This window comes from Cheilinus undulatus, linkage group 8, assembly GCF_018320785.1.
Source record: "Cheilinus undulatus linkage group 8, ASM1832078v1, whole genome shotgun sequence".
In the NCBI taxonomy this organism is placed as follows: Eukaryota; Metazoa; Chordata; class Actinopteri; order Labriformes; family Labridae; genus Cheilinus; species Cheilinus undulatus.
In genome coordinates this window covers 48,586,755-48,614,499 of record NC_054872.1, presented here as the reverse complement: position 1 = coordinate 48,614,499, position 27,745 = coordinate 48,586,755, and the positions used below count along the sequence as shown (strand labels likewise).

The following is a 27,745-nucleotide window of genomic DNA, read 5'->3' as shown; positions in this document are numbered from 1 at the left end:
CCTCTTTTGTCAATTTTTGCATCTTTTTTTTTTGTCAATTTTTTTCAAAGATGTTTTTGTCCTTTTTTTGTTTTTTAATTTTTGTGATTTTCTGTCAATTTTTTCTTCCACTTTTTTTTGTTCCTGAATTGCTTTTTCACTTTTGTGGGCCTATTGCTCTTTTTTTGTTTTGTTTTGTTTTGTTTTGTTTTTTCATTTCTTCCTCTCTTGTAAATTTTTCATAATTCTTTTTCATCCATTTTTTTCAAAGATGTTTTCATAATTTTTTGGTCATTTCTTTTATGATTTCCTGTCTTTCTTTTATTGGGTCATTTTTTTTTAAGGGTTTTCCCCCAATTTTTTTGTCCTTTTTGTAGGCTTAAGCCTAGTGCTCATTTCTTCATCATTTTTGGGGGGGTCATTTTTAAAATATGTTTTTCATCATTTTTCATCAATTATTCTTGTCATGTTTTCATCTTTTTTGGTCATTTAAAAAAAAATACTTTTCATCATTTTTTTAATGATTTTTTGGTCAATTTTATTCTTTTTTTAACCCACAATTTTTTTCATCATTTTTTATCCATTTTTTTTAAAGATTAAAAAAAGAAATTGTAATTTTTGTGATTTTCTTTTTCTTTTAGATGTTTTTTGGCATTTTTCATCAGTTATTCTTGTCATTTTTTCCCAACCTTTCTTTTGGTTAATTTTAAAAATTACTTTTCTTCAATTTTTTACAATCTTTTTTTTTTTTTTTTTGGCAATTTTATTGTTTTGTTTTGTTTTTTTTACCACAATTTTTGCATCATTTTTTCATCCATTTTTTTCCAAAGATTAACAATAAAATTGTCATTTTTCATGTAAATCTAAGGTGGTCATTTGTATTACTCATTCATTGAGCACCCTCCATGGAAAAACTCCAGGCCTTCGTCTGGCAGTAAAAGAAATAAAAGAGCAAATAAATAAAAGCTAATCAAAATTGCAGACTTAAGGTACAGCAGCTGCAAACAATAAAAATGAAGGATTTTAGATGCTGCATGATAAACTTAGCAGTATTTCAAGGAATTTGTATGAAGAAACTCTTACCAGCATCCAGCACCTGGGGCTCCCAGCATTTGTCCCGCATACTATGAGTGTGTCATTTACTTTCTGAATGACGGTGATGAAATTATCACACTCCAGCTGTGATAAAGAGACAGCAGAGGAGAGATACAAAGGCAGAAAATGAGGCAGGAGCAAGAGGGAGTAGGGAGAAAATGCACAGATTGGAAGAAGGATTAGAGAGGCAAAAATGAGGCGTATGTGCAGCAAAGATTAGAGGAAGATGGAGCACAGAGGGAGACAGAAGACGAGAGGAAAACCGAGGGATTGTAGAAAAACAAAAAGCAGAGGGGAGGAAGGTGGAATAGAGGGATTGAGAGACAAAGCAAGGGTACAAGACTAAACAGATTACAAATAGAGAGAGAGAGAAGTTTGCTAAGAGAGACAGAAAAGAGAAGTTGGAAGCAATCCATGATGTAAACATTTTTGGCAGACAGCACACAGGAGGCTTGGCCCCGCAGTACGGCACTGCATCACTCCATATGCATCACTTATTCACTGAGCACAGAAAATGGACCTCTACCTCCAAGACATAAGCAGATGGAGGATGAAAATGAATTCTGAGTACATCCTTGAGGGGTGCATTTTCGGCTTAAGCTGCAGCAGCGTCTGAGTGTGTAACAAAGAAGTGCTCTTAAGCATAAAATCAAAGTGTACACTTTGATGGAAACAAGGTTATTAAAATCTGGAGATGGAGGGAGAACTTCAGTTAGTCCAGAAATGAGGGCCAGCGCTTGTGTAAGTGTGCGAGTAGGTGGATATGTAGGTGGACAGGGAGGCGGGTTGGGTAATTTTTGTCTGAGTGTATGCAAGTTTGTACATTTTAACCAAGCGGAAACAGATATAGTTGAGGAATGAAGCCAGTGTGGAAGTTTAGAAACTGCAGGTACTCGTGTGTCCGCTTGAGGCTGTCTGCAGAAGCAAAGGAAGGCAATTACACAACCTATGTTAAAATTTTAGCCGCAGAAATAGGCATTTTAAACCTGGTTCAAAAAGGTTTCAGTAAGAATGGTTAAAGGTCACATATTATACCCTTTTAAGACAAGTCTAGATTGGTCTCAGAGTTCAACAAAAAATGCCTGTGAAGTTTGTTGCTGAAAAAAATAAAACTCCAGTACTTGATTTTTGCATGTCTAAAAACCCCTCTGTTTCAGCCCTGCTGAGAGTGAGCTGTTTCTGTGTCTGTGACTTTAAAAGGTAGTGAGCTGTCTGACTCCACCCTGGCTCCGCCCCTCTCAGGAAATGGATGTGGCTCTCTTGATCAGCCCTCCTCTCCTGATCAGGAATGGAAGGCCAAACTTTCTTCCAACCGAACCTGGGGGCGGGGCTAACTCCCCACATGACATCATGAGGGGAAAATCTGAGAACAACTTGCTATAGCACACAATTTCTGAAAGGTGGTGAAAGAGAGGGGGGAGGGAATGGAATTTTCTGATTCTCTGGGGGATTGTGGACAGACCAGGGGCACATATTTTTGTTAGAAAAGCCTGAAAAGTGTATTTTGTATAATATATGTCCTTTAAAAGAGAGACACTGGAGGTCTTTGGTGGCATCCCATGTCAGCAGGCGTCCCGGGTTTGAGTCCAGCCTGTGGCTTCTTTCTTGCATGTCGTTACCCACTCTTTCATCCCTGTTTCTGCCTCTCTTCACTCAGTTCCTCTCTAGAAAAGTAACAACGGCTACAAAAATGCATCTTTATTATAGACAGACTAGTTAACAGTGAAGTTTTCATCCAAATGTGCCTCAAAAATTAAACAATTTATTAGAAATTTTGCAAAAGAAAATACATGTTTTCATCTACTACTTATATGTGAGTATTAGAGGTCAATAGGTCAAGAAGAATGATGAGGCTTATGCATGCTTTTCTTAACAAAAGACCTTTGTATAAACTACATAATAACTGCTAATAACTGACATCTTTGTCTTAACTGACACCCCTGCTGTATGCTATACTGTATTGGAAATTGGTATGCCGTTTAAAGGCCAATCGGCGCTGCTGCTGGAAATGGACATGCTCTCTTGATGCATTTATCATAAACAAGCACTCATTACACAGAACCATCTTTATCTCTGGCAGGAATGTCATTCACATCAGTCTTCAGTGTTGCATGCATTTACATCTCTACGCTATTCTTGACTTTAAAAGATTTTCTGCAGACCAAAACTGAGCTGTGAGATTTTTTTTTCACTTTTTTGTTGTTGTTAAACTAACAATCTGTTCTTTTTGGGTGCCTCTATTTGCAAAAATTCTCCACAGCTTATCTCAGCCTTAAATGACTGTGTGAGTAAGAGATTGCATTTTAAAGACTCCTCCATTTCAAGTGCACCCATGTTTACTTGCTGGCTCAGCGTTTGCAGACTGTGGGCGCTCTGGATGAACTGGAACTGAAGTGAGCAGGCAGTCCAATAACACTGTGGACTTGGACGTGTTTAGATCCGTCTATCATTGAGCGTGCGCTACAGACTGCTGCTCTGCCTCCATTCCACTCCAGGAGAAATGTTTCTCCAGAAACCTTGTTGCTGTCTGTCACTGAAGGATGTTCCCTCTGTCCTTCATTCCCCCTTCTCGGCACCGCCGGCTTTGCTGGAGAAAATTCTCGCGTCAGTCAGAGCGGTCTTATTTTCCACCATCTGCCACTGCCAGACTCCCTGGAAGCCTCAGCTCTATTTGTGCAGAAAGGACTGTGGCCTCTTTGTTCTGTGCCATAACTCCACCAACACTTTTTCCCAAACTATGTACACACAACTGTTGGACATGAATGGCAGGATGAAATGATTGAAATATGTGCCAAATGGATTAAAGAAAAGCGTTCATTCTGATAAAAGCCTATTCATTATTCTGTTGGAGAGGTCATTTGATGGCTGGCCTCTGCAGAGAACACACTATGTGTGAAAAACTATAAATTATACCGTTTAGTTGAACTTGACTGTAGATCACTGGTGTTGCTGAACCGCTCATGAAGGGCTTAAAAACAACTGGAAATATAATATAAGCACTATAAGCTTTCAAATCATTGACTGTAGTTACAAACCATTCTACAAACATGGGAAGTCTTCTATGAAATCTAATCAAATCAGCCATATTTGTTTTTTTTAAAGATATATCTTTGCAAGGTATAAAGTTTTATCTAAAAAACTCCAAATAATAGATCTTCACTTGCACTCCAGCCCTTGTACTCACCATGTGTGGATAAGGGTTCAAGTGTCTAAAACTTGCAGTTTATATTAATATCGGTTATAAATGTGTTCCCTGCAGTTATCAGGTCATGTAAATGTGTATTGCTTTGTATCGATGGTAATTTTACAAGCCCATGCTGCAGCTCCGCTCCAGGCTCCCATACTGTGACTAAAAACTCTGCACATAAATCTAACCCTCCGAAATGTTTGTGAATACTATTAGAGCTGATGGGCTGTCAGAAAACACTTTGTGTTGCATCTCAAAAGGGGTGAATGTGAGATGTAGAGCTAAAGCGGTCTAAAAAGTAGAAAAAGGTTAGAAAAGTGCTGTGCATGTACCATTTATCACATAGTCAAACTAGACTGTAAAAATATTGGATGGAACCTGATGGACACACTTTTTGACACTGTATGAGGCTTTTGAAGCAAGGTAGCCACCATATTTAACCCTTTACCTACTGAGCCGGCACCGGCACTGTGTTTTATATGTCCAGAGTATTATTATAGTAACTCTGTCAAAGTTTGTCCAATTCCAATGCTGACAGAGAGCTGAGAATCTGTGCTTTCTGGCAATCTATGACGTGTGGTATATATATTATGGTAATGTCAAACAGCACCACGAAAACGCCAGCTTTGGCAGAAGACAAGTGAGAAAAGGAGAGCGAGCGAGCGAGAGTGGTGTTTTGTTTTCAAAAAATAGCGTTAGATAGTGGCATTTGTGTGTGTCTGCCATGTGCAATAACAATATGTTACTTGAGAATGTTGGGAATGCATTTTTCCACCTTTATTTGCACTACTTTTCGCCTATGTATATAGTTATCTGTTGCACTGTGTTTTACACACCCAGAGTCCTAGACTCAAAAAAATGACTGGTGATTGTTCTAAACATGTATAGGTTCACATTAAAAATGTCAAATCAAAACTTCATGAGCAATAACAACATTTCTTCTCATAAAAGCCATGAAAAACAAATCTGTTTTGTGTTTTTCTTATTTTAAACTGCTGACAATTCCATATAATGTGCAATAATCATTAACCAGATGTTGAAAAGTCAAGTTCAAGTACTCCTGAGAAAAGGGACCAAAGCTCTCAGACTTAGGGCATTTCCTGACTATTTTACAGCCATAATAACAAATATGTCCAAATCGCCATTTTTAGACTTAGTAGGTAAAGGGTTAAAACTAAAAGGTCAAATTAACTTCAGATCAGTGGGTAAACGGACAAAAAGGTGAAGCTGATGTGATTCTTAAGCCTCCTTGCACTCATCCACATCACCAACTATGCATCAAATAAAGGTTAAATTAAAAAAGTCATTAATATCTTCATTCAAAGATTCAACCCCATACAGCTTGTACCTAACCTTGCAAAGCATGTGGATATGCCCATTTCCTTATTTTTCACTGCCGAATCCATCTTGTTAAGCTCCCATCGGAACCGTTTGGGCCTGGTTAGACAGTGACAGGACCAATCAGCAACGAGGGCCAGTACTTTCAGATCCGGCAGAGTCGTGACGTAAACAAGCAGCAGCAAGAGGCCGGTGCATTCATGGTGAAAGAGCTTAGCGTGGATGCTGCTGAAGTGTAAGTTTTATCAGAACTTGATGACATTTCTTTGTTAAAAGAAGAACAGGGAACAGCAGTGGGTTGTTTTCTTTTCAAAAAACGACAAAAGTCGAGTACTTACATGTCTATAGTTGCCATTTTTCACGTTATTCCTGCGCATGCGCAGCTCGATAACAGCTACGTCCTGCGTTCTGTTGCTCTGATTGGCCTGTAGAGATGTGACAGACAGAACGTTCATCCAATCACACTCCGAGTTTTTTTCAAAGCCTCTGCCTTTTCTTAAACGTTTCCTATTGAAGCTTTCCCAGATGGATGTGTGAAACACATCCATCTGGTGTGTCAGGTTAGCTTGTGCCAATAAAGACATGCATCTCTGCAATAAAAATTTGCATTTGAACATGGGGATGTGAATTAGGGCTGTCGATATATATCTACAGTCCCATTCAAATTCTAATTTATTATTTTTGCAGACTTCAAATTGTATTTGAATATTTGTGCACACTTTTTATTAATATGTATGTAAAATGTTCAGTTGTTTAAATCACCGTGAAGTTACACATTTGTCCACTAGAGGACCCTCCAATATTACATTACATTGCAATGAAGAAATAATGAACTAAGAGTAAAAGTAGTTCATGTTCATTTTTATGTACGTTTTAAGCCACCTGCATCATTTAGAGGCCTTTGATGGGCATTTTGGTTCTGATGGTCAACTTTAAATGAACAAATGGGTTACAAATTAAATGTCAAACAAAATACATTAAATTGCCCCTCTTACAGCGGTGATGACATCATGTTTATAATGAACAAAACATTCAAAAAATGTTGATACTATCTTGTCCCTACATAACCTGACACACCAGATGGATGGGAAAGCTTCAATAGGCAACATCTGAGAAAAGGCAGAGGCTTTGAAAGAAACTCGGAGTGTGATTGGATGAACATTCTGTCTGTAACATCTCTACGGGCCAATCAGAACAACAAAACACGTGATGTAGCTGCTATCGAGCTGCGTGGGAATAAAGATAACCGAGGAATAACGCAAAACATTGCGACTTAAGAGATGCAAGTACTTGACTTTTGTTGTTTTTGAAAAGAAAACAACTCACTGCTGTTCTTTGTTCTTCTTTTAGCAAGGAAATGTTGTCAAGTTCTCATAAAACTGGTGCTTTAGCAGCATCCACGCTAAGCTCCTCCACCAATTGCACCGGCCTCTCGTTGCTGCCTGTTTGCATCACTACTCTGCTGCGCCTGAAAGTACTGCCCCTCGTCACTGATTGGTCCTGTCACTGTCTAACCAGGCCCAAACTGTTCAGACGGGATCTTTGCAAGATGGATTCACCAGTGAGAGACATAAGGTTAGTCCCTACATGTTTTTACCTTAAAGCACAAGGCGATCCACGCTTTCTGAATCAAGAGCAGAGCGTTTTCTGTTCACTATAGTCCCAGCTGTGGAGAAAACCCTCTCCTCCCTGGGATGCACAAGTAACGGCGTGCCAGCTGGGACAGGAGAGGATACCTGGACTGGAACGTTTTCCACCACAGCAGCAGTGGAAACAGTTTTACTCTCGTACATCAGCATCTCTTAATGTAGCGAAGCCTCACTTGCCAAATCACCACCAGTGTTTGCACCACCTTGGCGATAAACATCCCCGATGGCGGCCACTGGCGCCTCTGTGTTTTGGTGTGAAAACTTTATTGTTCATCATTTCCTGTACCATGTGAAGAAACATTTGGTTCCTACACCTACATGTGGGTGAAGTAGAGGCCAAGGAGAGAGGGAAGAGACTGGAGAACGATTATAAACAGCAAAAATATTTTCTAAAAAACATGCTTGAATAGTAACTTCAGCTTTCAGATATTATTTAGTTTTTAAATATTCGAATTATGTTCGAACCAACAGCCTTAGTATGTATGCAACTTCCTGTGCCTCTGCAGTCAGCCTCAGGTTGACCTGCAGGTTTGTTTGCACTTCCACACTTGCCTCATATTTCAGCTATGGAGGTTGTCAGCGAGTCAGACAGGTTGGCTTGGAAGATCACTGCTGAAAATATCATTGCCTGCATACTTAACAGTATGGTAGGTCATACTTTGCAGTAGGGATGGGTATGAGTACGCAAGGACTCACAGTGGCTGACATTACAATAAAAACGACGATCCGGGCGCGCTTGTGTTTGTACTCAGTCTGATACAGCAGGTGGCGGTATGCACGTAGCTGGTTTACAAAAACGCCAAGGAGGAGAAAGAGGAAGGAGCTACCATGGCAGCCACACGGAGTTTAGATTGTTTATGATTTATTCTAGCAAAAAAAGTACACCCCTGCCACCATGGATGTTGCTCTTTATATCTACACATTTACGTGCAGCTCAGAGGATTATATGGGCTTGCACTGCGCAGATACGGTGGTTGTTGAGGTGACAGGAGACTTTTATTGTCTTTGCATCTCATCCGCTGATTCAAGTCTGCAAGTCAAGTCTTGTTGACTTGATTTTGATCATTTCCACCTTTTACCCAAGAAAAACATGAGCAAACTGCAGCGCCGTGAAAAGAGTTTGGTTTTTATGATGAGGTGATATAGCTGATCCTGGCGTGATTGCATTCATGTCATATCTGTGTGCTTTCTGTAAAGTGTTACCAGCAATCGGTGACATGAGGCTGATGAAACTCGTCACGGTTGGCTTCATGGCTAACGACGTCTGGAGAGGTTTCCTCATGAGTGGAAACGTTGCCTTACATATAAAAAAGATTATAATCATGTATGAAGTATCTGAAGAATCAACTCTGGCTGATTAGAGTGGTAAAATATTAATCTCCTTTGATTTAAATCAAGGGAATGCATGAAATGAACCTTGAATATAGATAATATATGATCTCAATGATCTCGGTAGTTTCCATAATTATAAAACTGCATCAGAATGAGTGTTGTAATTGATGTAAAGTGTTAAAAAAGACTTTGTTTTTTTTAAAAAAGGGCCCTTTAACCATACGTAGATTGGCAGAATGCACTTTTTCCCTCATTAGGTACCTTTATTTTCCATTAGAAGCAGGATATTAAGCAGCTTAGGATCATCTGCTTGTTAAGATTATTCATTGGCCTTGCAGCGTTTAACATAAAAAGATTTAACGTTCTTATTAAAAGATAAATATTACATTAAACTCAGGCTTTCCCTCTAGTCTCTCTGTGAAACCTGGTGGAATGATCCACTCTGATTATCAGCGTCTCGCTCATCTGTGCTTTGTTTGGTTTGGAGAGAAGTTGTCCCCTGTGTACTCTCCTCTGTATGCATTAGCATTTGTTATGTATACTGATCTTAATCGCATGTTTCTGCTGCATTTATTCATAAGAATTAGTCTCCTATGAAAGACACCCATGAATCTGATTGAAGAGAGTAGAACAGAACACGGTGACCTCTCTGTAGTTCAAGAGCACATGATGATGGTTGTGATGATGATGATGGTGATGATGATAAGCAAACAGGATGGTGCTGATGATGATCCACTGATGAGGAAAGCTTTGCAGAAGTGATGGAGGGTCTGACAGTGAAGCTGAGCCTGTACCTCGAGTGGTGCAGCCTTTGCCTTGCAGGTATCAATCGCAGTCTGATCAGAGGCCGCTGGGATCTGTAGGAGGGAAAGAGAGGTTTAGATTGTGCCAAGTTCTTTTGCATCGCTGTCTTTCAACATGAAAACATCAACCCTGTGCGTCGTGTAAAACACCATCCTCACAGAAAGCATCCGCTTTGTTAGCTAACACCACTGCAGGGGAACATGGGAAAGTGATTTGCTTTTACGGGTGATTTGAGGATCAGACTTTTAGGAGGGCTTGTGATAAATTTTCCTCTGCATCCAGACATGGACTTACCTTTTAGAACAGTGTTACTCAACCCTGCTCAACCAGAGAGCCAAATTTTTGAAAAATACATTTGCAAGAGCAACAATTTAAGAGGTGAAAAGTAGCAAAAACAGCTTGAAGTAGCAATAAAAACAGGTTAGAGGTGGCAAAAATGGTCAAACAGCATAAAAAAATGCTTGAAAAGAGGCAAAAATGAGAAGAAAAAGTGGACAAACAGTAAGAAAGTAGCAAAAATTGACGAAAAGTGAAAAAAAAATGAGTGAAAAGTGACTAAAATGGGCAAAAAGCAGTCAAGAGTGGCAACAATGGGCAAAAAAATAAGAATCAGGTGGTATGTAATGGAAGAGGGTAGTTTAAATGGGTAAAAAGTGGCAAAATAATTGTGAAAAGGGGCAAAAATGGGATAAAAGTGGAAAAAAGACGAGGCAAAAACTGGGAAAAAAAAGGAAACAAGTAGTACATAATGGCAAAGGGTATCTTAAATGGACAAAAAGCAGCAGAAAATGGTAAACAAAAAAAAGTGAAAATGGGGTAAAAGTGGCGAATATTGGGAAATGGTGTCAACATGATGTTGCAAAATGGGCAAAAAAGTAGGAAAACATGGATATTTAATGGCAAAAGGTAACTTAAATGGGCAAAAAGTGGCAAAATAATTGTGATTAAGGGCGACAATGGGATAAAAGTGCAAAAAAGAAGAGGGAAAAATTAATAAAAAAGGAAACAAGTAGTATATAATGACAAAGGGTAGCTTAAATGGACGAAAAGTGGCAAAAAATAGTAAAAAAAAAAAGAAAAGCAAAAATGGGATAAAAGTGGCAAATATTGGGAAATGTGTCAAATAGACGTTGCAAAAATGGGCAAAAAAAGTAGGAAAACATGAATATTTAATGGCAAAAATTGGCAAAATAATTGTGATAAAGGGCAACAATGGAATAAAAGTGCAAAAAAACAGAAAGTGGCAAAATGAAGTTGCAAAATGGCCAAAAAAATATGAAAAAGGGGTTTTAATGGCAAAAGTTAGCTAAAATTGGTGAATAGTGGCAAAAATTGTGAAAATGGCAAAAAAAAAGTTCCCCTTTTTTAAGATTTTCTGGGGGAAAAATATTTAAAATTAAAACATAAAAGAGCCACAAATAATCTCAAAAGAGCCACATGTGGCTCAAAAGCCATTATTTTAGGATGCTGCATCACAAACGCACCATCCCCACTGTGGAGCACAGTGGTGGCAGCATCATGCTGTGGGGATGCTCCTCAGCAGCCGGCCCTGGAAGGCTGATAAAGGTAGAGGGTGAAAAGAAAGCTGCAAAATATAGGAAAATCCTGGACAATCTTATTCAGAGAACTACAGCATAGTAGAGGATTTATTTTCCAGCAAGACAATGACCTGGAGCATACAGCAAAAGCCGACTTTAACCCTGTCTGTTAAACCTCACATTTCCAAGAATAACCTTGAGGAATTTTTCACAAATTATCATACTAAAACACGGACAAGATCCCAGCAATGCAGAGGAGTGCATGTGCTCAATCCTCATGCTCCTTGACCTGAGAGCAGCATTAGGCACTAATGAGTGCCGTAGCAGCCTCTGACACAGTGGTTCCAAACCTTTTTTCCTTTGAGCCCCCCCTACTTGTAACTAAGAATCTTTCTTGCAAGAAATAAAAGCTTTATCTGCTGGCAGAAATCCATATTTCATTTGTTCACCAGCAGTAGAGAAAAACTGCAACAACCTTTTAACCCCTTATGAGCCGGCACGTACCCTGAGATCCTCAGGCAGTGGGACTCGGCCAAGTCAGTGACTTCTTTTAAATCTCTTCCGATTTAACCTGAATTTTAACTGCTTTAATTTACATTATTTTATTTGAGCTTAACATTTTTAATCACATTTTTTACTGGTACTCACTTTGCTGCCAGATTTTACTGCTGTTTTATCTGCAATCTTATCTCTTTTGCTTGTAACTCTGTTTTGAAAAGTGTTCTGAAAATAAAGATTTTTATTGTTATTATTTCATTTTTCCTATAATAGATCATATTTATTCTTCACAGGGGAAACACACTGGATTATTTGTGTTGTTACTGCAATAAAAAGCAGTTTATCAGATGATAAATAATACATTTATTTTTTCCCAGAAGTGATTCCAGAATTAGCCCCTCTGTGATTTGATGCAGACGTTGGTTATTTTAGGAACCGTCGCTGTCTAAAACAGAATAATTGTATCTGAAGTGAAGTCAAGTGAAGTCAGTTTTATTTATATGGCACGTTTAAAGCTGACTAAAGAGCTTTACAGAAAAAAGGATAAAAACAGCTATCTAGAATACTCCATGCAACATGAAACAAAACCAGAAATGACTGTAAAATCTACAAAACATCACTGCAGTATTTCATACAAGTACTGTAGTGAAATATTAATGCAAGTTTAAGTTATTCTTCTTTAAATCTAGTTAACATACATGAACTCATTAAGCCTCCAGTTACAATCACCCCACGTTTACAGGCTTGAAATTATTTGGGATTTTTTTAATCTTGTGTCATTTTTTATATTATTCTACTCATTTTAATGTTTCTTATTTTTATTACGTCTTTTCTTTATTGAATTGCCTTTTATCTCTGTCTCATTTTATTTAACCCTTAGAGCTCACAGCTGTTTTTTTCACCATCATGTCTTGCCTGGACTTTTTTCTTAAAAAGCTTGTAAAACATCAGCCCTGTGGCGCACAGTCAAGCTCTATACATCTTTTTTTGTTTTTTTCAGGACAACCTGGGCTTTAAGAATATATCTACTACAGTAATGTCACTTTATTTATGAAAAAGTTATAAGACCCTAATGACAAAATAAAAAAACAAATTGGAATTTGAAACTCAAAGATTTTCATTGATAAAACACTGTAAACAATAGTGGCAAAGCATTTTCTTTGCACAGACTTGTTCTCTCATCTCTTGGGGACAAAACAGTGAATATCTAAATAAATACAAGAGAAAGTCCATGCGCTTTTTTTACAGTTAGATTTATTTGTGCCATTCCTTTAAGCGGTAGCAACTGGTCGACGACAACTCCCACAATGCTTTGCATCTAAACGTTGCCATCAACAAATATGGTGCTGCCCACCAAAGAAAGCCAAAGTACATGATTGAACATGGATTAAAAATGGACAAAAAGATGCTTATTATCGGATCTAATGCCGTGGATTTAATATTTAAAGACCCCAAAAAGTCCCCGAAGTTCCAGGCTTGCTAGAACGGCATCCTTAAGGGCTACAGAGACATTAAGGGTAGCAAACAAAGTTATTAACATTTTTCTAAACTGTGTTGCTTCTTGTTGTATACGACAACAAACCTGTCTTCAGAGACCCCAGGAAGTCAGCCAAGTTCTGGGCTCACTAGAAAATGTTCTTTAAGAGCTACAAATGCATGAAGAACATACTTAGAAAGTCACAACACAGAGCTTTCACAGGAAAAACTAAGTCAGTGTCTACGATTAATTTTGCTGTGCATTGTTTTCTGAATCCTTTCACTGTTTTACCTTTTTGTAAATCCTTTTTGTACTCTCCTGTGAAGCTCTTTGCACTGCAAGTGCAATATAAATAAAGCTTGACTGACAGACTGATCTTTTCTTAAATACCTTTAAAGGCTGTCATACTGTTATTCTTTTATAAATCATAATAAGTTCCAGTTTCTAGATCATCCAGCTTGACTAACCGCATTAATCGCACAATTGAAATTTTGAAATACCGTTATTTGGCCCTTTTAGACGACTTTATGTCCAATGTAAATTCTAGCAGCATTTGCCATACGAATGTCAGACTTGTGATTATTTAGTATTTTGAAGTTTGAAGATTTTATTTTATTATTGTGTCATACATGCAATCATCTGCCAAGCTCACATGGGCTTACATGACACAAAAAAAACCAGGATCAGAGTGCACAGTAGTTCTTTCATCATATCACAGAAAAGGAGGATAGAGACAAACTAAAAAACTAGAAAAACACTCGGAGAGCACAGACTTCCGGCATTAGCCCTATCTCCCAATAGTGAAGAATCCCTTAAAAAATTCCTAGATCCGTCCCCATGTGCCCTCCACCACAGCATTCGCATTCTCCCTCCCCAGTGGGGTGGAAAAACGGTGAGGCAAAGCATTGGCTTTGCTATGGGTGGACTGTCATGGCAGAAGTGACATTTCCTGAAAATTTCCTGAAAATCCGTCCACAACTTTTTGAGTTATGTTGCTAACAAACAAACAAACTAATTAACAAACAAACAAACAAACAAACAAACAAACAAACAAACAAACAAACCCACCCGATCACATAACCTCCTAATAATTATTTAGTTAAATAAACTATCTTCTCTTCCTTTCTGGGCTTTTGAGACAAAATTAGCAGGTAAAACATCGGTTTAAAGCCCTTCAGCAGGTAGAGCAGCTGCAGCTCTACTCATGTGACACTGAGTCAAATCATCCCAGTACTCAGACGACTGTAAACATTTGAACGTAGCTCTCACACAGGGAGGAGGAGGGGGCAGGGTTCTTTGGTCAGTTAGTGACTAGGTCGTCTCGGCTCTGAGGATAAAGTCATGTCACTTTTTCTCACCCGCCCCAGTTGCCAGTAGGTTGCTGCTAAAAATAGCCACATTTGGCAGGTGGAGGGTGCTAATTTCCCACCCTGGAGCGCATGTACAAAATGACTCACTGATGTCTGAGTATTCCTGGTTAATATGAAGCCATTTTCACCTTTAGTTCAGTCTCTGTCAAAGTAACCTAGATAAGGATTTCTCAACATACTGTTCTTTCTGCTTTTACTTTGAAATTCACCCTGTCTGGATCCAAGGATGGCTGACGTCCTGCTTGAAAGAAAACATGCTTTTAATTTGAAAGAAACCAAGGAACTACTATTAGACTAAAGACAAGCCTACAGACATTTTTTATTTCACATGGTGCAGATAGCTGTCCCAGTGAGCTGTATTTGAGATTTTAAAAGATAAATGAGACGTTGAAAGGAGCAGAGGTGCGCTCATTTCCGTCACTGAGAGAGCTAGAAGTCAATATGGCAGCTAAAGCTATAATGTGATGATTACAGAGGTAGAGCACTATCAAGCATTGTGTCATCTGCTTTCTAGAATATATCTGATAGTTTTCTTGTAGACAATGATAATTTCAACAATTTCTGTGTATAACTGCTCATGTGCAAAGAAAGATTCAGCAATCCGTGACGTTTTAAACCTTTAAATTTGTTGCAACATTTGAATTGTGCAGGTTTTAAGCTCAAGCATTTGCTGTGTTGGTGCTCTGACGGCTTTTCAAACCTTTAATATGTCTGTTTTAATGTTTTTTAAGCAGAAGAGCCTGAGAGGCGTACGTACTTTCTGCATATGTGTTGTACTATTTCACTTCAGTGTTAGTCAGAAACTCTGAATTTCAACACCAAACTGATCTCTGTGAATGTAGGTGGAGAGAGCAGAAACACGGTACAAAGAGGCAGAGTGATTTTATCCTTTTGAGAAAACAGCTGAGCGTTTTGCCCTTCAGTCAAACAAGCTTCGCTTCTCCATTGCAAAGCAGATAACCGAGTCTACTGACCCTTTAATAATAAATGTCTCACTCTACAATATTTGAACTACAGAAAAGAAGCCCTCATTCCATCATTCTGCATGACTGACATCACAAAGTGATGTTTTCTTTGGCTGTTTTAGAAAAAAAAAAAACACTTTTTTACACCTTATATGCTCCACTAAACTCGCCGGCATCCTGACAAAATGTCTCTTAACTATGTGTGCAGGAAAATCACACCATCACACACCAACATCGTCAGTCAATGCCACAAACACATCACCAAATGCTGCTTTTCTCTCTGTCTGTTTGTCTCCGGGGAGAGAAAAGCTCACACAAACCTTCAATTATTCAGAAAAACAGGATCTCGTCACATTCTGATGAAACACTGAGTGAACAGTCTGCACAATTTGTCAGTGCCGTCACTGTATCCCACCCGGTGTGTAATCCTGAGCCTGTGCTGACATTATTACTCAGTGAAATATGTCCTCCATCCTCACAGGAAGACTAATGTGTAATGTATGCATGACCCAGCTTCTTTTGGCCCTCAGCTGCTGAACTGGGTCAGCTACAGGCCGGCCGTCTCATCTCTCCAGCTCTGACCTCTCTGGCTCTCTGTGTGGCCCTCACAGCAGGGGGCTACTATATTTGTTTTCACCCAGCAGAGTCTGGTAAACACTGCTAAGAGGGAATATATATTTAAAAGTTATATTAACCACATAGATGCCCCGTGCAGAAAATGATCTCTGAGATAGCTGTGCTTCTATTTCTACATGTCCTATATCTGGACATAAGGGCTAGGGGATGGTCTAAAATTTATATTATGTTAGTAAAAAATCAAAAAGGATGATGAATTTAAATGCATATCCAGGTGTTACCAGGCCTGCGCACAGATTTGGCTGGACCCCTGACAAACCCAGAGAGAGGGTCCTCCCCAGATGTGATTTATTTATGGCAGCAATGGATGTTTAACAGTCATCTTACTTAAGAGCTAGAAAGTGTACCAAACTATTATTGGGTTCTGATGTTGAAATTATTTTGGTGCCACTTTTCAACCACTTTTTTCCCACCCATTTTTGCCGCTATACTTCACCCATATTTTCATCAATTTTGGGCAACTGTCACCCTTAATTTCCTCTTTTTAACCAACTATTTTAACCAACTTTGCTACTTTTAAAATCCCATTTCACCATCTTTTCTACCCATTTCTGCCACTTCTAAATCCTATCCAGGACCTTATCTTCCTATTTTTGCCACTTTCTGCCCACTGTTGCCTCTGATGAACAATTTGTGCCACTATTTTCCCCTTTAATACACTCTTGGCCCTTTCTTGGAAATTTAAACCCCTTTTCACCTTTATTCTACTTGCTTGAACACATTTCTGAACCCATGTATGCCATGTTCTGTCTATTTTGTTGCCTCTGTTAGCACATTTTCATCGCTTTAAAGCCATTTCTGCTACTTTTAAAATCCAATTTCACTCTTTTTCACCAATTTTAGCCACTGTTAAGCCATTTTAATTCAGTTTTATCCCTTTGAAGGAGGCCCTGTGCTAACCATTTGACAATCATGTCTTGCCTGGACTTTTTGTCCTTAAAAGCTTGTAAAACATCAATCCTGTGGTGCACAGTCAAGCTCTCAACATCCTTTACTTCAGGACAACCAGGGCTTTGAGAACGTGCATGCTGCAGCAACGTCACTTGAATTTTAAAAATGTTATGGGACTATGAAGACAAATGAAAACCCAATCAAAAATTAAAACTGTATTGAACACAGCAAACATTAATGACTGCGAGTTTTTTGCACAAACTTACTACAAACTCATCTCTTTTGGACCAAAAAGTAAAAAGAAACTATCATTCTTTGTCAAAAAGTCTTCAAATAAGTCACATTTAAAAGAAGAAGAAAAAAAAAAAAGCCTTTGCACTTTTGGGAAATTTACTCATTATAAAAGCAGTTCCTGTCTGCAGTGAAACAGAGGGACACATCACAGCCTCTCTGTGCCTCTTTCTCTCTCATATGTCATTCAGGCTCTCTTCTCCAGTTTCTAAGTGAGTGCAAAGACACTGTTTGGTGAAGCACAACGTGACGATGGAACAGCCTGCCACTGGTTGTAACAGCCCAGTCACAATGCATTCTGGGATATATGCAGACAATATGATGGCAGTCTACGCCGCTAGCTGAAGGTATGATCAAAAAATGGATTATAAATGGATAAAAAAAGATTTTTAATATCAGTTATCAGTGTGGACTAAATCTTTAAAGACCCCAGAGAGTCAGCCAAGGTATTCATCATTAGAAGGGCACAATGGGGGGCTATTTGGTGGAAAAAATAAGTCAGTGGCTTTGAATTATGGTTCAAAAGTTAGTTAACTATGAATAGCATGTGCCTCTTCTGGTCGTATATGACAACGTTGGTCTTAGAAGGTTGGGAAAGTGGGTTTACAATTTAAAGAAGACATATCACAGCATTGTGAAAAACACTTGTTGCAGTGATAAGAGTGGTCATTATTCAGGTATAAGAAAAATATTGTAATCACAGATTAACTTTACAATGGATCATGATTTTCCTGACCTCCATGGGCTTTAGATTTGGCCCCAGAAGGCTCTCTCCTTTATCCCCCTTATGGGTGACCTTGGGTGTTACAACCCCCTTCTTCCTCTCAAACAAACCTGTGATGGCATACTCAACCCATGTCCTAAAGGGCATGAAGACATCCTCAAATAACCAAACCACCTCTAATGACTCCTTTCAGTATTTAGGAGCAGCAGATTCTACTCTGAGATCCCCCCGGATGTCCCAGCTTTTCACCCGACCTCTGAGTCTGAGCCTCCATGAATCACCGCCTTATTATGGTGGAGCTATGTTGTCGGGGCCCCTGGTCAGGTCTCCCAAGGCAAATTCCTGGGGGATTATCCAGACTAACAGCAATTCATGAAACTCTTATTAACTGGCAAATTCAGAATATAATTATTGCTCCCAGAAGAGGGAAGCCAGGGCCGCCCTTGGAGCCAGGCTTGTATCTGTTGGCTGGGCTTTTCTCCATGGGACCCAGTAAGGCTCAGCCTGAAGCGACATGGAACCGTCATCTTGTGGGCCCAACGCCTGGAGGGTTGGGTGCAAAGCAAGCTAGGTGATTTAAAAATTGACTGTCTTTAATCAGTTAATTCTGGATTAACAGGTATGTGTAGCATTTGAGATACTTTTGGGCTTGGTTTTCACCACAAGCCACTAAAGGCCAGCTACCTCCAATGTCATGCTAAGCTAGGCTAACTATTTGCTGATTCCTGATGCATTCCTGTCACACATTCATGCCTACTGATATCTGTTTTAACATCTATTTCCTCCAAGTAGGTAAATCCCTCTTTTTCCCAAACCTCACTATGATACTTTGGTCCCGCTGTACTCAGAGGTTTCCTGGTCTGCACTCAGACGGCCTCACAAAGGGGTCACTTCACTCCTGCAGCTCTGGGCGGCTCATCTGACAATCACATCTAAATCTTAAGGGACAAGACTGTCATTGTGGCCTTTATTAAAAAATGTAATTGACTTGACTTGAATGCCCTGAACACTCAGACAGGTAATTTTAGTCAGGTTGCCTGATTAGACCTCTGTTCAGGCAGAAGATGGGCCGAGTTATTCTGGGAACTCTTTGGCTTTAAGAGGGCCGGCTTCCACATCTGCCGTTAATGCACTGACAGTATAACCTCCGTTTAAGAGCTCCTCTCACCAGTGTTTTCTTGTAGCTTGGTTATTATAGATGATTCTGCATTTAATGTCACTTCTAAAGAATATCACCAAGAAAGCTTGAAAACAATGTAAAGAAGTTCTGCAGCAGTCGCAGACTTAGAAACTTAGTCCCAGACTAACCAGAACAGTTTCTACTCTACCGACAGAGCTGGTATATCAAGTCCAACCCTCTCTTTATTTTGATTGGCCAATGAAGGAGAGGTGACACTGACAAACAAGGCACTGTTCTGAATTGAGAAATTAACCCTTTAAGGGGCAAACATTGAAATACTTGGAAATTTACAATTTGAGCCCATGAATATTAGTGGTGGACATCCCAGTATATGCTCATAAGACCCTGCATCCACATGAGGACACTACATTTTGGCTTCTCCACATTATAGTAATCATTTTTGGTATTAGAATTGGTGAGATAATTGTTCATTCAAGGCATCTGCTTGAAATACTGGAATTTTTTTCTGTTTGGATATTTTAGGGAAATTGCTTGGAAGTTATCACTTTGTGTTCTGGAAATTTAGAGCATGTTGTATATTTTGGAGAGTGTTGGGATTGTCTTTTGACATTTTCAGGATTTTTCTTATAAAATTTTAGTTTTTTTTAAATGTTTTGATCATTTTAGTGGAATTTTGGAGAATGTTTTTGAACATTTCTAGAACATGCCAAGAAATTTAAGGGGGGATTCGCTTTTATATTCTGGGAATTTGCTGAAAAGTTTTCATGAATTTGCATGGAATTATGGGATACATTTTTATTGGAACTTTAAGGCTTTTTGAGAAAGTTTCATTGAAAGATTTGATGATTATCTAAAAAATATTTGGGTACTTTTGGGATATGGCGTAATTTGAAAATATGTTTAAGAATTTTCAGAGAAATTTTAGGTGATTTTTTTTTTTTAATTTTATGGAATTTGTTTGGGTTTTGGAAAGAAAAATTTCCAAGAAATTCCTGTTCAACAACAAGGCTGATGTATTAACTTATCAGGCAGTACTTATCCCAAATAAGGGGGAGAAACCGAAAACGCTGTCGTAACAAAGGCATTTCACTATTTTTTTCCAGTTATTTTTCTTTATAATTCAACCTGAAAATGTAAATAATATCAGAAATATTAAATGTCTAACTAAGCAGAAATAAGACTCACAATGAAACTGTTTATACCTTAAAAATGTCTCTGAATCAGTTACATTTACCACTGGATCATGCTTTAGGTTTTTTTTTCCAAATCTGTAGCAACATCCAGCTACACTACAGACTACTATTTTACCACATTATAACAACTTATTTGGCAGGGAAACTCCCTTAGCATGGCTTTCTAAGTGAAATTGCAATTTGTCTTAATGTAGACAACTTTTTACACCCCTAAACCCTCAAAGGAGTAAGTCCACAGACAGTTCCTCCATTTTTCATACTAAAATTACAGTGATTGCTAAAAATCCTGTTCAAACAAAATCTATCATGACATTTAGCTCTACTATTCACCTTAATAATCCGTGAGTTTTATCATAATATCATGGTTAGTTTAGGTTTTAGGGCTGTTTGTTTGGGACCTAAAGAGATTTAAAACTGCATTTCTCGTGTTCTGAAGGAAACAGGAAGTTTAAAATGCTCTGGGCCGATGATAATTGGTCGGATCGAGTGATGTCACTTCAGTGATGTTGACTGATCTCCACTGATTGGCTGATTGGCCGAGAAAATTCAACTGTAGGGAGCACAAAAGGAAGTGACCATATATGGTTCCTTGCCCCCTAAAGGTTTGAAAAGCAGGTGACCCCAGGTCTGCAGGTGTTTTTCTCCTCTTGGTATGAGCATTGGAAATACTAGGCTGCATTGATTTTGCATTAAAGTCCTTAGAAAGTAGTGCTGTAAATCTTTAGTTTTTTCATATACAACTTTATCGATTCTTTGAACAATGACATGATGTTTGCAGGTGTTGCGAAGTCTGCAAGGATGCATTTTTGTTCAGGAGCCAGCGATCGATGTCGGATGATATTATGAACCCATTTGACACAATCAATAACATTTAACCTCAGGCAATTTTGGCAATTTCATTGCTGAAGTGTTTGTGTGTTTTAAAGAAGTGCAATCTTTATCCAGATTTTTTAATAGCAAAAACTGAAGAACAGTCCATAGAAGAGGAATAACCAGATAAAACAGCTGAAAACACAATGCTATGTACTCCCACCAGCTTAAGTTTAATATATGGGCAGGACTTTTAAACATTGGTTGTGTGCCAGCATGGTATTAAGTGGACTTTAGTGAAGAGATGGCAGTATAAAGTACTTCAACTAGTGGTTGGCAACAGATCTTTTAGAGCTACTCTCCTTGTTGCAGCAGAGTGGTTTCTGATAAAAAACACTGTCTGCCGCTTAGAGATTAAATCCCCCCCAAACACCCTTAAACAACGTCTGCATACAAGTCAGCAAAATCCACTGAAGCGAAGTGTACCTGCAGGTCGCGGACCCCTCTGTTAGTGAACGTCAACACATAGATCATCGCCTGGCCGCCCACGTACAGCGTATCACTCCCCTCCGGGTGGTACATGCTGATGTAGTTCTCGGGCTTGTGGAAGTGGAACCTGGAGGGCTCTGTGGATCATAACAAAATAAAGAGAGGGATGAGAGGCAGGCAAGAGCTCAGATAAAGCGGATTATTGTGGTTTTGATTGTAAAGATTTTTGTTTGTGCAATAAGAATATGTCCTGTTGAGACTAGGCTTTATTGGCAAAATCAGGGGAACTCAATTATAATCAGTAAAAATATGGATAACAGAGATTAACAGTGGGATCCTCTTTGGATTTAAACAACTAAGGCAATATGAATACTGGAATTTGAGCTGAAAAGTGTCACTTTTTGTCGTGCGTTGGCCCCTGTGTACCGCTGTACCATCAGATAAAGATGGTTGTCCGGGACCCCACACAGTCAATGGGACTCACCATGAGCCCCAAACATGAAACAACTCTCCCAGGTCACTCCTGATCCAACATCCTTTTGCACAGGAGACACTTCATGTCTTGTGACAAAAAAAGTGTATATGTCAGTATAAGTATCAACTAATGTTAGATAAACTGGCATATCAGATAGAAGCAGCAATCCAATATCCTGCATCCCTACCCACCTTCTTTAAAAACTCAAAGATATCACTCACTGTGAATTTTTGCTCTATGAAACCCATGATATGGTATACTCCACTCTTCCTTTATCCCCTTTACGAGGTTTGCCAAATAATTTCCCCAAACTACAACAAAACTGAGAAGAAAATGCCGTAGAAATAATAATAAAATGTTTACTCACTCTTTCATTGACTCATTTTGTCAGAGCTGAACATGGTGGACGAACATCAAATATTGTTTAAATAAAAACAAGAAAAAAAAATTACACTGGCCTCAAAGCTCATCAGCCCACCAGGAAAACGCCCCGATGCCAGATTACACTGATGAAATGTGAAGAAGGCTGTTTAAACCACATACTGTGACTCATTGAGTCACTGCAGTTACCTCACTGTGACTCTGCAAACCCAATGGATGGGCCAGATTCCATGTTCAACTAGAAAAGCACTCGGAGATCCCAGACCAGCGCCGTTAGCCCTGTCTCCCAATAGTGAAGAACCCTTCAAAAAATACTGGATCCGTCCCCATGTGCCCCCCAACATGGCACTCGCCGATTACTCCCTCCCCGGTGGGGTGGAAACACGGTGAGGCAGGCTTCGCTACAACAGATGCACCCATGGTCTCACCAGACGAATGTAAGTCTTGGCAGAGGGTGAATATTCCTCTATTCCTCCCAGCATTGTTAGTATTCTCGCTACAATTTGCTGTCTTTCTCTCTGTTATGCTCCGACTCATCTCCTCGACCAGGCGTGCGTCTTTCAAACTCTATGAACTCCAAAACTTTGAATAGAAACACACCCAAAAATGCTGCTGGGATTGGAGTTACTCATGTCCGCCATCTCCTGGTGTAAAGTGGTAAAAGCGCAGACCTCCGCCATTAGCCCTATCTCCCAATAGTACAGAATCCTTTAAAATATTCCTGGATCCAGACAGTGATCCTGATCATTCCCAAAATCTAATCAGTTCTTCCTTATGCCATTTCTGACAGTTCCTGAAAATTTCATGAAAATCCGTCCACAACTTTTTTGAGTTATGTTGTTAACAAACAAACAAACAAACCCACCCGATCACATAACCTCCTTGGCGGAGGTAAAAAGTGACCAGACCAATCAGCATCATTTAAGGAGAAAGGGGCATTAGCTATGTGAGTGTTTTAGTTAACATTGGTGGCCAGTCAAATGAACAGCATGGATGTAACTATAGTGGCAGTCTTATCAGAACTGGACATCTTACCTGGTGTTTTCTGCTGGAAAACGGTTGGTTACTCCGGGTGAAGGGAGTGTCTGAAATTTAAAACTCCTGTACTGACATGACAGTGACTAATTGTCGAGCTTATGTTGCATGTTTTGTTGCTCTGATTGGCCGATAGTAAATGTGACTGCCTGATTGTGTCCAATCAGCCTCCAAATTATTTTAAAGACCTGGTAAAGTCAAATCCGAAGTTTGTGTCTTAACATGCTAGGTTTTCAGAGTATCTTTTGGCATTAAATGTCTGCAGCTGTTAAACCCACCCCAAGAACGATTAATATTTAAATAGTTTTAGAACTACCTAACATTTGATCTGTTTTTAAAGAAATTCACTTGTCAACTAATATTAAGTAAATATTTAAAAATTTATTTTTACAAAATAGGTAAAGATGAGCAGAAATGTTGCAAAAATGGCCAGATAAAGTTGTGAAAAGCTTGGATTGAGAGTGGCAAAAATGGGTGATGAAGTGGCTAAATGTAGTGATGCATGATATTGGACTTTATGGGATATGGGATATGCTGATATTTACAGATTCATTTTAGCTGACACCAATATCAATACAGATATTTAAATATGCTTTTTGGACAAGAAATTTCAGTCCTTTTGGACACACTTGAAGGTTTGAAGATGACCAATGAAAGAAACTTTAGTTCTTAAAAAACACTCAAAGTTTAAAGAATGAGGTTAAATAAAGAAAAAGACCTCAACTGACATAAGTCTGTTGTTTCAGCCTAAAACTCCACTAATTTATTAGTAAACATGGACAAAATTTACAGTCGATGTATGCTGAAATACACAGGCAAAATATCGGATGTAAATACTGGCAGAAGTTTTGATATCCTCTAATACCGATATTTGCCTTTTTTTAGCTAATATCTGCCAATAACGACACCAAACCGATAATATCATACATCCCTAGCAAAATGGGATGTGATGTGGCACAAAGGGGATAAAATGTGAAGGAAAATGGTAGAAAAGGATTAAAGAATGGCAAAAATTGGATTAGAAAGGCAAAAAGGGGATAAAGTATCAAAAATAAGTTAAAAGTGGCAAAAGTATAGCACAAAAAGGCTGGAAAAGTAGTGAATATTAGTTAAAAGTGACAAAAATATAGCATAAACTGCCTGGAAAAGTAGTGAAAATGAGTTAAAAGTGGCCCACAGGGTTAATAAATGGCAGGAAAGTGGCTAATAGGGGTTAAAGAGTGGCAAAATGGGCTAAGAGTGGCAGAAATGTCTGAATAATGTTGTAAAAGGGGGTTTAAATTGTCAAAAATTAGTTGATATTGGTGCCAAATCACCACTCAGGAGGGCCCATTCTCTGGGGTTTGAAAGAAAATTCAAATACTAATAATAGTGATATGTTAATTAGGCCAAAATGTTTATTTAATGTTTGTTTATTTAAAAGTCTGGCCCCAGAGTCTCATTTGGTGTACATTTACACAAAGGCCCTAAATCTGGCCTTGTTTAAATGTACTTGATGACCCCGGTCCATGGGGTCTTTCTGGCATTTCAGTTAAGCACACAGCTGTGATTACAAAAAATACTCAAAAAATCAGTCTTGTTCATTTTAGAAGTCCTAACAGCATCATTAAAAGATAAGTCTGTTCTATAATCAACCAAACACTCCCACATGAGCTTTAATGCATCTTCATTTATCACTGCTGCCTAGTAAAAACTCAAATATAAGCATTTACATCTCAATTAGAGTAAAAAAAAAAAGCATGTAATGAATTCATTGAAACCGGCAAAACCTATTTCGCTAGTCACTACACTGAAAAGCTTCATAAAGTCAAGGACAAACAGAATAACAAATGTTGATGCATCAGAGCTGAGCTGAGCTCCAGGAGGAGGAGGATGATTTAGTCAGCCTTGGTTTCTCAGGAGGGTTGAATTAGAGGTAAAATATGTAGAAAATGTGCACTATTATGTTGAATTAATTTGAAATAACTGAACCTATGTTATGCACGTCTTAACTGAGAGATAACATTACCTCAAATACTTCCCAGTTGTGAAAGCCAGAGAAATCCTTCTGCAGACACGACTGCTGTGATGTCACTCACTACAGTCGGCGGCAGAATTGCCGGTGAAGCCGTGATGCATTTGAGTCGATAGTGTTACATTCCTCATGAATTTGGGAGTCAAAAAAGTAGGAAATTAACACAACATAATTAGGCAGGTTAACATGAATGCCAGCTACTCTGCCGAACGAGCTGAGTCACCTCAAGGGCACAAAGAGAAGCTTGTAGAGGTGTTTCTCCGTACTCAGGCAGCGACCTTAAAGAATACAAAAGCTCTGTGCCTACATCGCTGTCTATGTGAATCTCTCTTTGTTTAGTGTTTCATTAAAATGTCAGAATCATCAGACCACACAAAGAGGCATTCGCAAGAACTCTTTCATGATGCACAGCAGAGTGCAGCCCTGAGGAGAAGGACAGGAGGATTATGGGAGAACTATGAGTTCATGCACAGTTGCACAATAAGAGTTGAACATTAGGGTAGCATAAAAACAAAAGGCTCCTTTGCTCACCTCCATATTATTACAGGATGTTATTGCTTCTATCCTGAGTGACTTCATCAGGAAATTAAAGGGTAATTTGTCCTTTAAAGGATGTGTGGTATCATGTAAAATCTTCTTGTTTTCCACCACAAAAATATTTTTTCTTCATCCATTGCATCATATTTGTGACCCTCTGACTGACCGATGACCTGGTGCTTGTGCAGCAGGATGAGCTGTAATCTGACTCTATGCATTGTGTTGTATTTTTAAACTGACTGGATGCTTTGAGCATTCTTGTTCCTGCTTGGGTTGATCCGCTCTACCTGGACTGATGCATTTTGGCACTAGAAATGGACCTGGAGGGTATTCTGATTCAAGCAGAGCATAGTGGGTGCTTGTGGTAGACTATTGCTCATGGTCACTGCCAAAAGGACAGGCTGTTCTCAGAGGCTGTATTGAAGCAAAGTCAAGGAAAGTTGACTGGAAGGGAAAAGTGGGGTAAGAGAAGGTGCACAAGCAACGGGGATGAGCTCAGCCTTCAGAGGACCGTCAAAGAAGACTGAAGAACTTAGGGGAGATTCAGAAGGAGTGGAATGAGGCTGGAGTCAGTGGATCAAACGGACGGGGCTAGGAAATGAACTACAAGTGTCTTGTTCCTAGTTTCAGGCCACTCCATCACAGATGGCATCATCAGCATCTTTCCTGGACTATGGAGATATAGAACTTCCTCAGAGGTCCAAAGTCTTGCTTTCAGATGAAAGTAAATATTGTGTTTCATTTGTAAATCAAGGTCCCAGAGTCTGGAGAAAGATCAGAGAGGCCCAGAATCCAAGGTGCTTGAAGTCCAGAGTTTTCAGTCACCACAGTCAGTGATGGTTCAGGGTAGGGATGGGTACCTTTCACATTTGAACCGGTACGGTACCAATTCCTGGTACCTGGGAACCGATACTGGTAAGGCTGCAGTAATCGATTCTTTTTGTAGTCGAGTATTCTATCGATTCTTCTGGCGATTAATCGAGTACTCTAATAAGACGTATTGCATTTTTTAATCAGTCACTTTGGCTTTTTTCAAGAGAAATAGTACTAGAGAAATGAGAAAAGATGCTGGGGCCCTTAAATGAACTACTTCTATCATAAAAATTTGTATTATTCTTTAAAGAAAATATATTTTACAAAGTGCAATGAAGTTCTGAAGACAGTTTAAATTTCTTAAAGTTACAAGGAAAGGAAGTTAAATAATGACATTAGATTAAGACATGTTTGGGGTTTTAAGGATCCTCTCCCAGGAAATTATTGGGGCCAACACTTTATTTCTTCTATTGTAGTTTATTTTTATTTTCCAATTTGTCATTAAAGTAAAGGGACACAATCATTTTAACATCCTCTACTTTACACATGTGTGTAATATTTCACATTACAGCAACAATAAAGCCCCATCATTCACACAGCAGTCTGCTGAACCTTTAGATTACAGGAAATGGTCTGTTTTTCAAAGCGTGTTCACTTTTAATTTTAGCACATTTTTGTTTGTGAGTTCCTCCACCATAAAAATCTGACCTTTTAAGACCATCCACAGACATGGAGAACGCATTTTAAGGGATAAAGCTGCTTCTGTGACCTGTTGAATTCTGACTATATGATGATGAACTTTGACCTATTTAGTCTCAGTCAATGTCTGTGGCAATAGCATGTTTCTATTTAATTGGTGTCAATCTATCATCAATATAAGTCTTAAAAAATTATTTGGGATGCTGACACTTTTGAAAAATACGCTGCAATCAAGGCGTCAGTGCGCTGAATTTTAAATAATTTATAATTAAATGTATGACGTGCGCTCACGAAAGAAAGATAGAGAGAAGGTAGAGGAAGGGGGCGAATGGGCAGGAAACAGCGGGGGCTGATCTGAATCATCAGTCATCACACTACTTCCTC

At 38.9% G+C, this 27,745-nt stretch overlaps 1 protein-coding gene across 1 annotated transcript in view; it reads right to left on the bottom strand.

The window, feature by feature from the left end:
* The window catches only part of si:ch211-113g11.6 (uncharacterized protein LOC559008 homolog), a 122,220-nt gene that overhangs the window by 80,411 nt on the left and 14,064 nt on the right, over positions 1 to 27,745 (bottom strand). The window contains exons 2-4 of the mRNA XM_041793131.1: positions 21,405 to 21,544; positions 9,375 to 9,437; positions 1,063 to 1,158 (exon numbers count right to left, since the gene is read on the bottom strand). Of these exons, the coding sequence (XP_041649065.1) occupies positions 1,063 to 1,158; positions 9,375 to 9,437; positions 21,405 to 21,544 (299 nt within the window). The remainder of the gene's footprint in view (positions 1 to 1,062; positions 1,159 to 9,374; positions 9,438 to 21,404; positions 21,545 to 27,745) is intronic.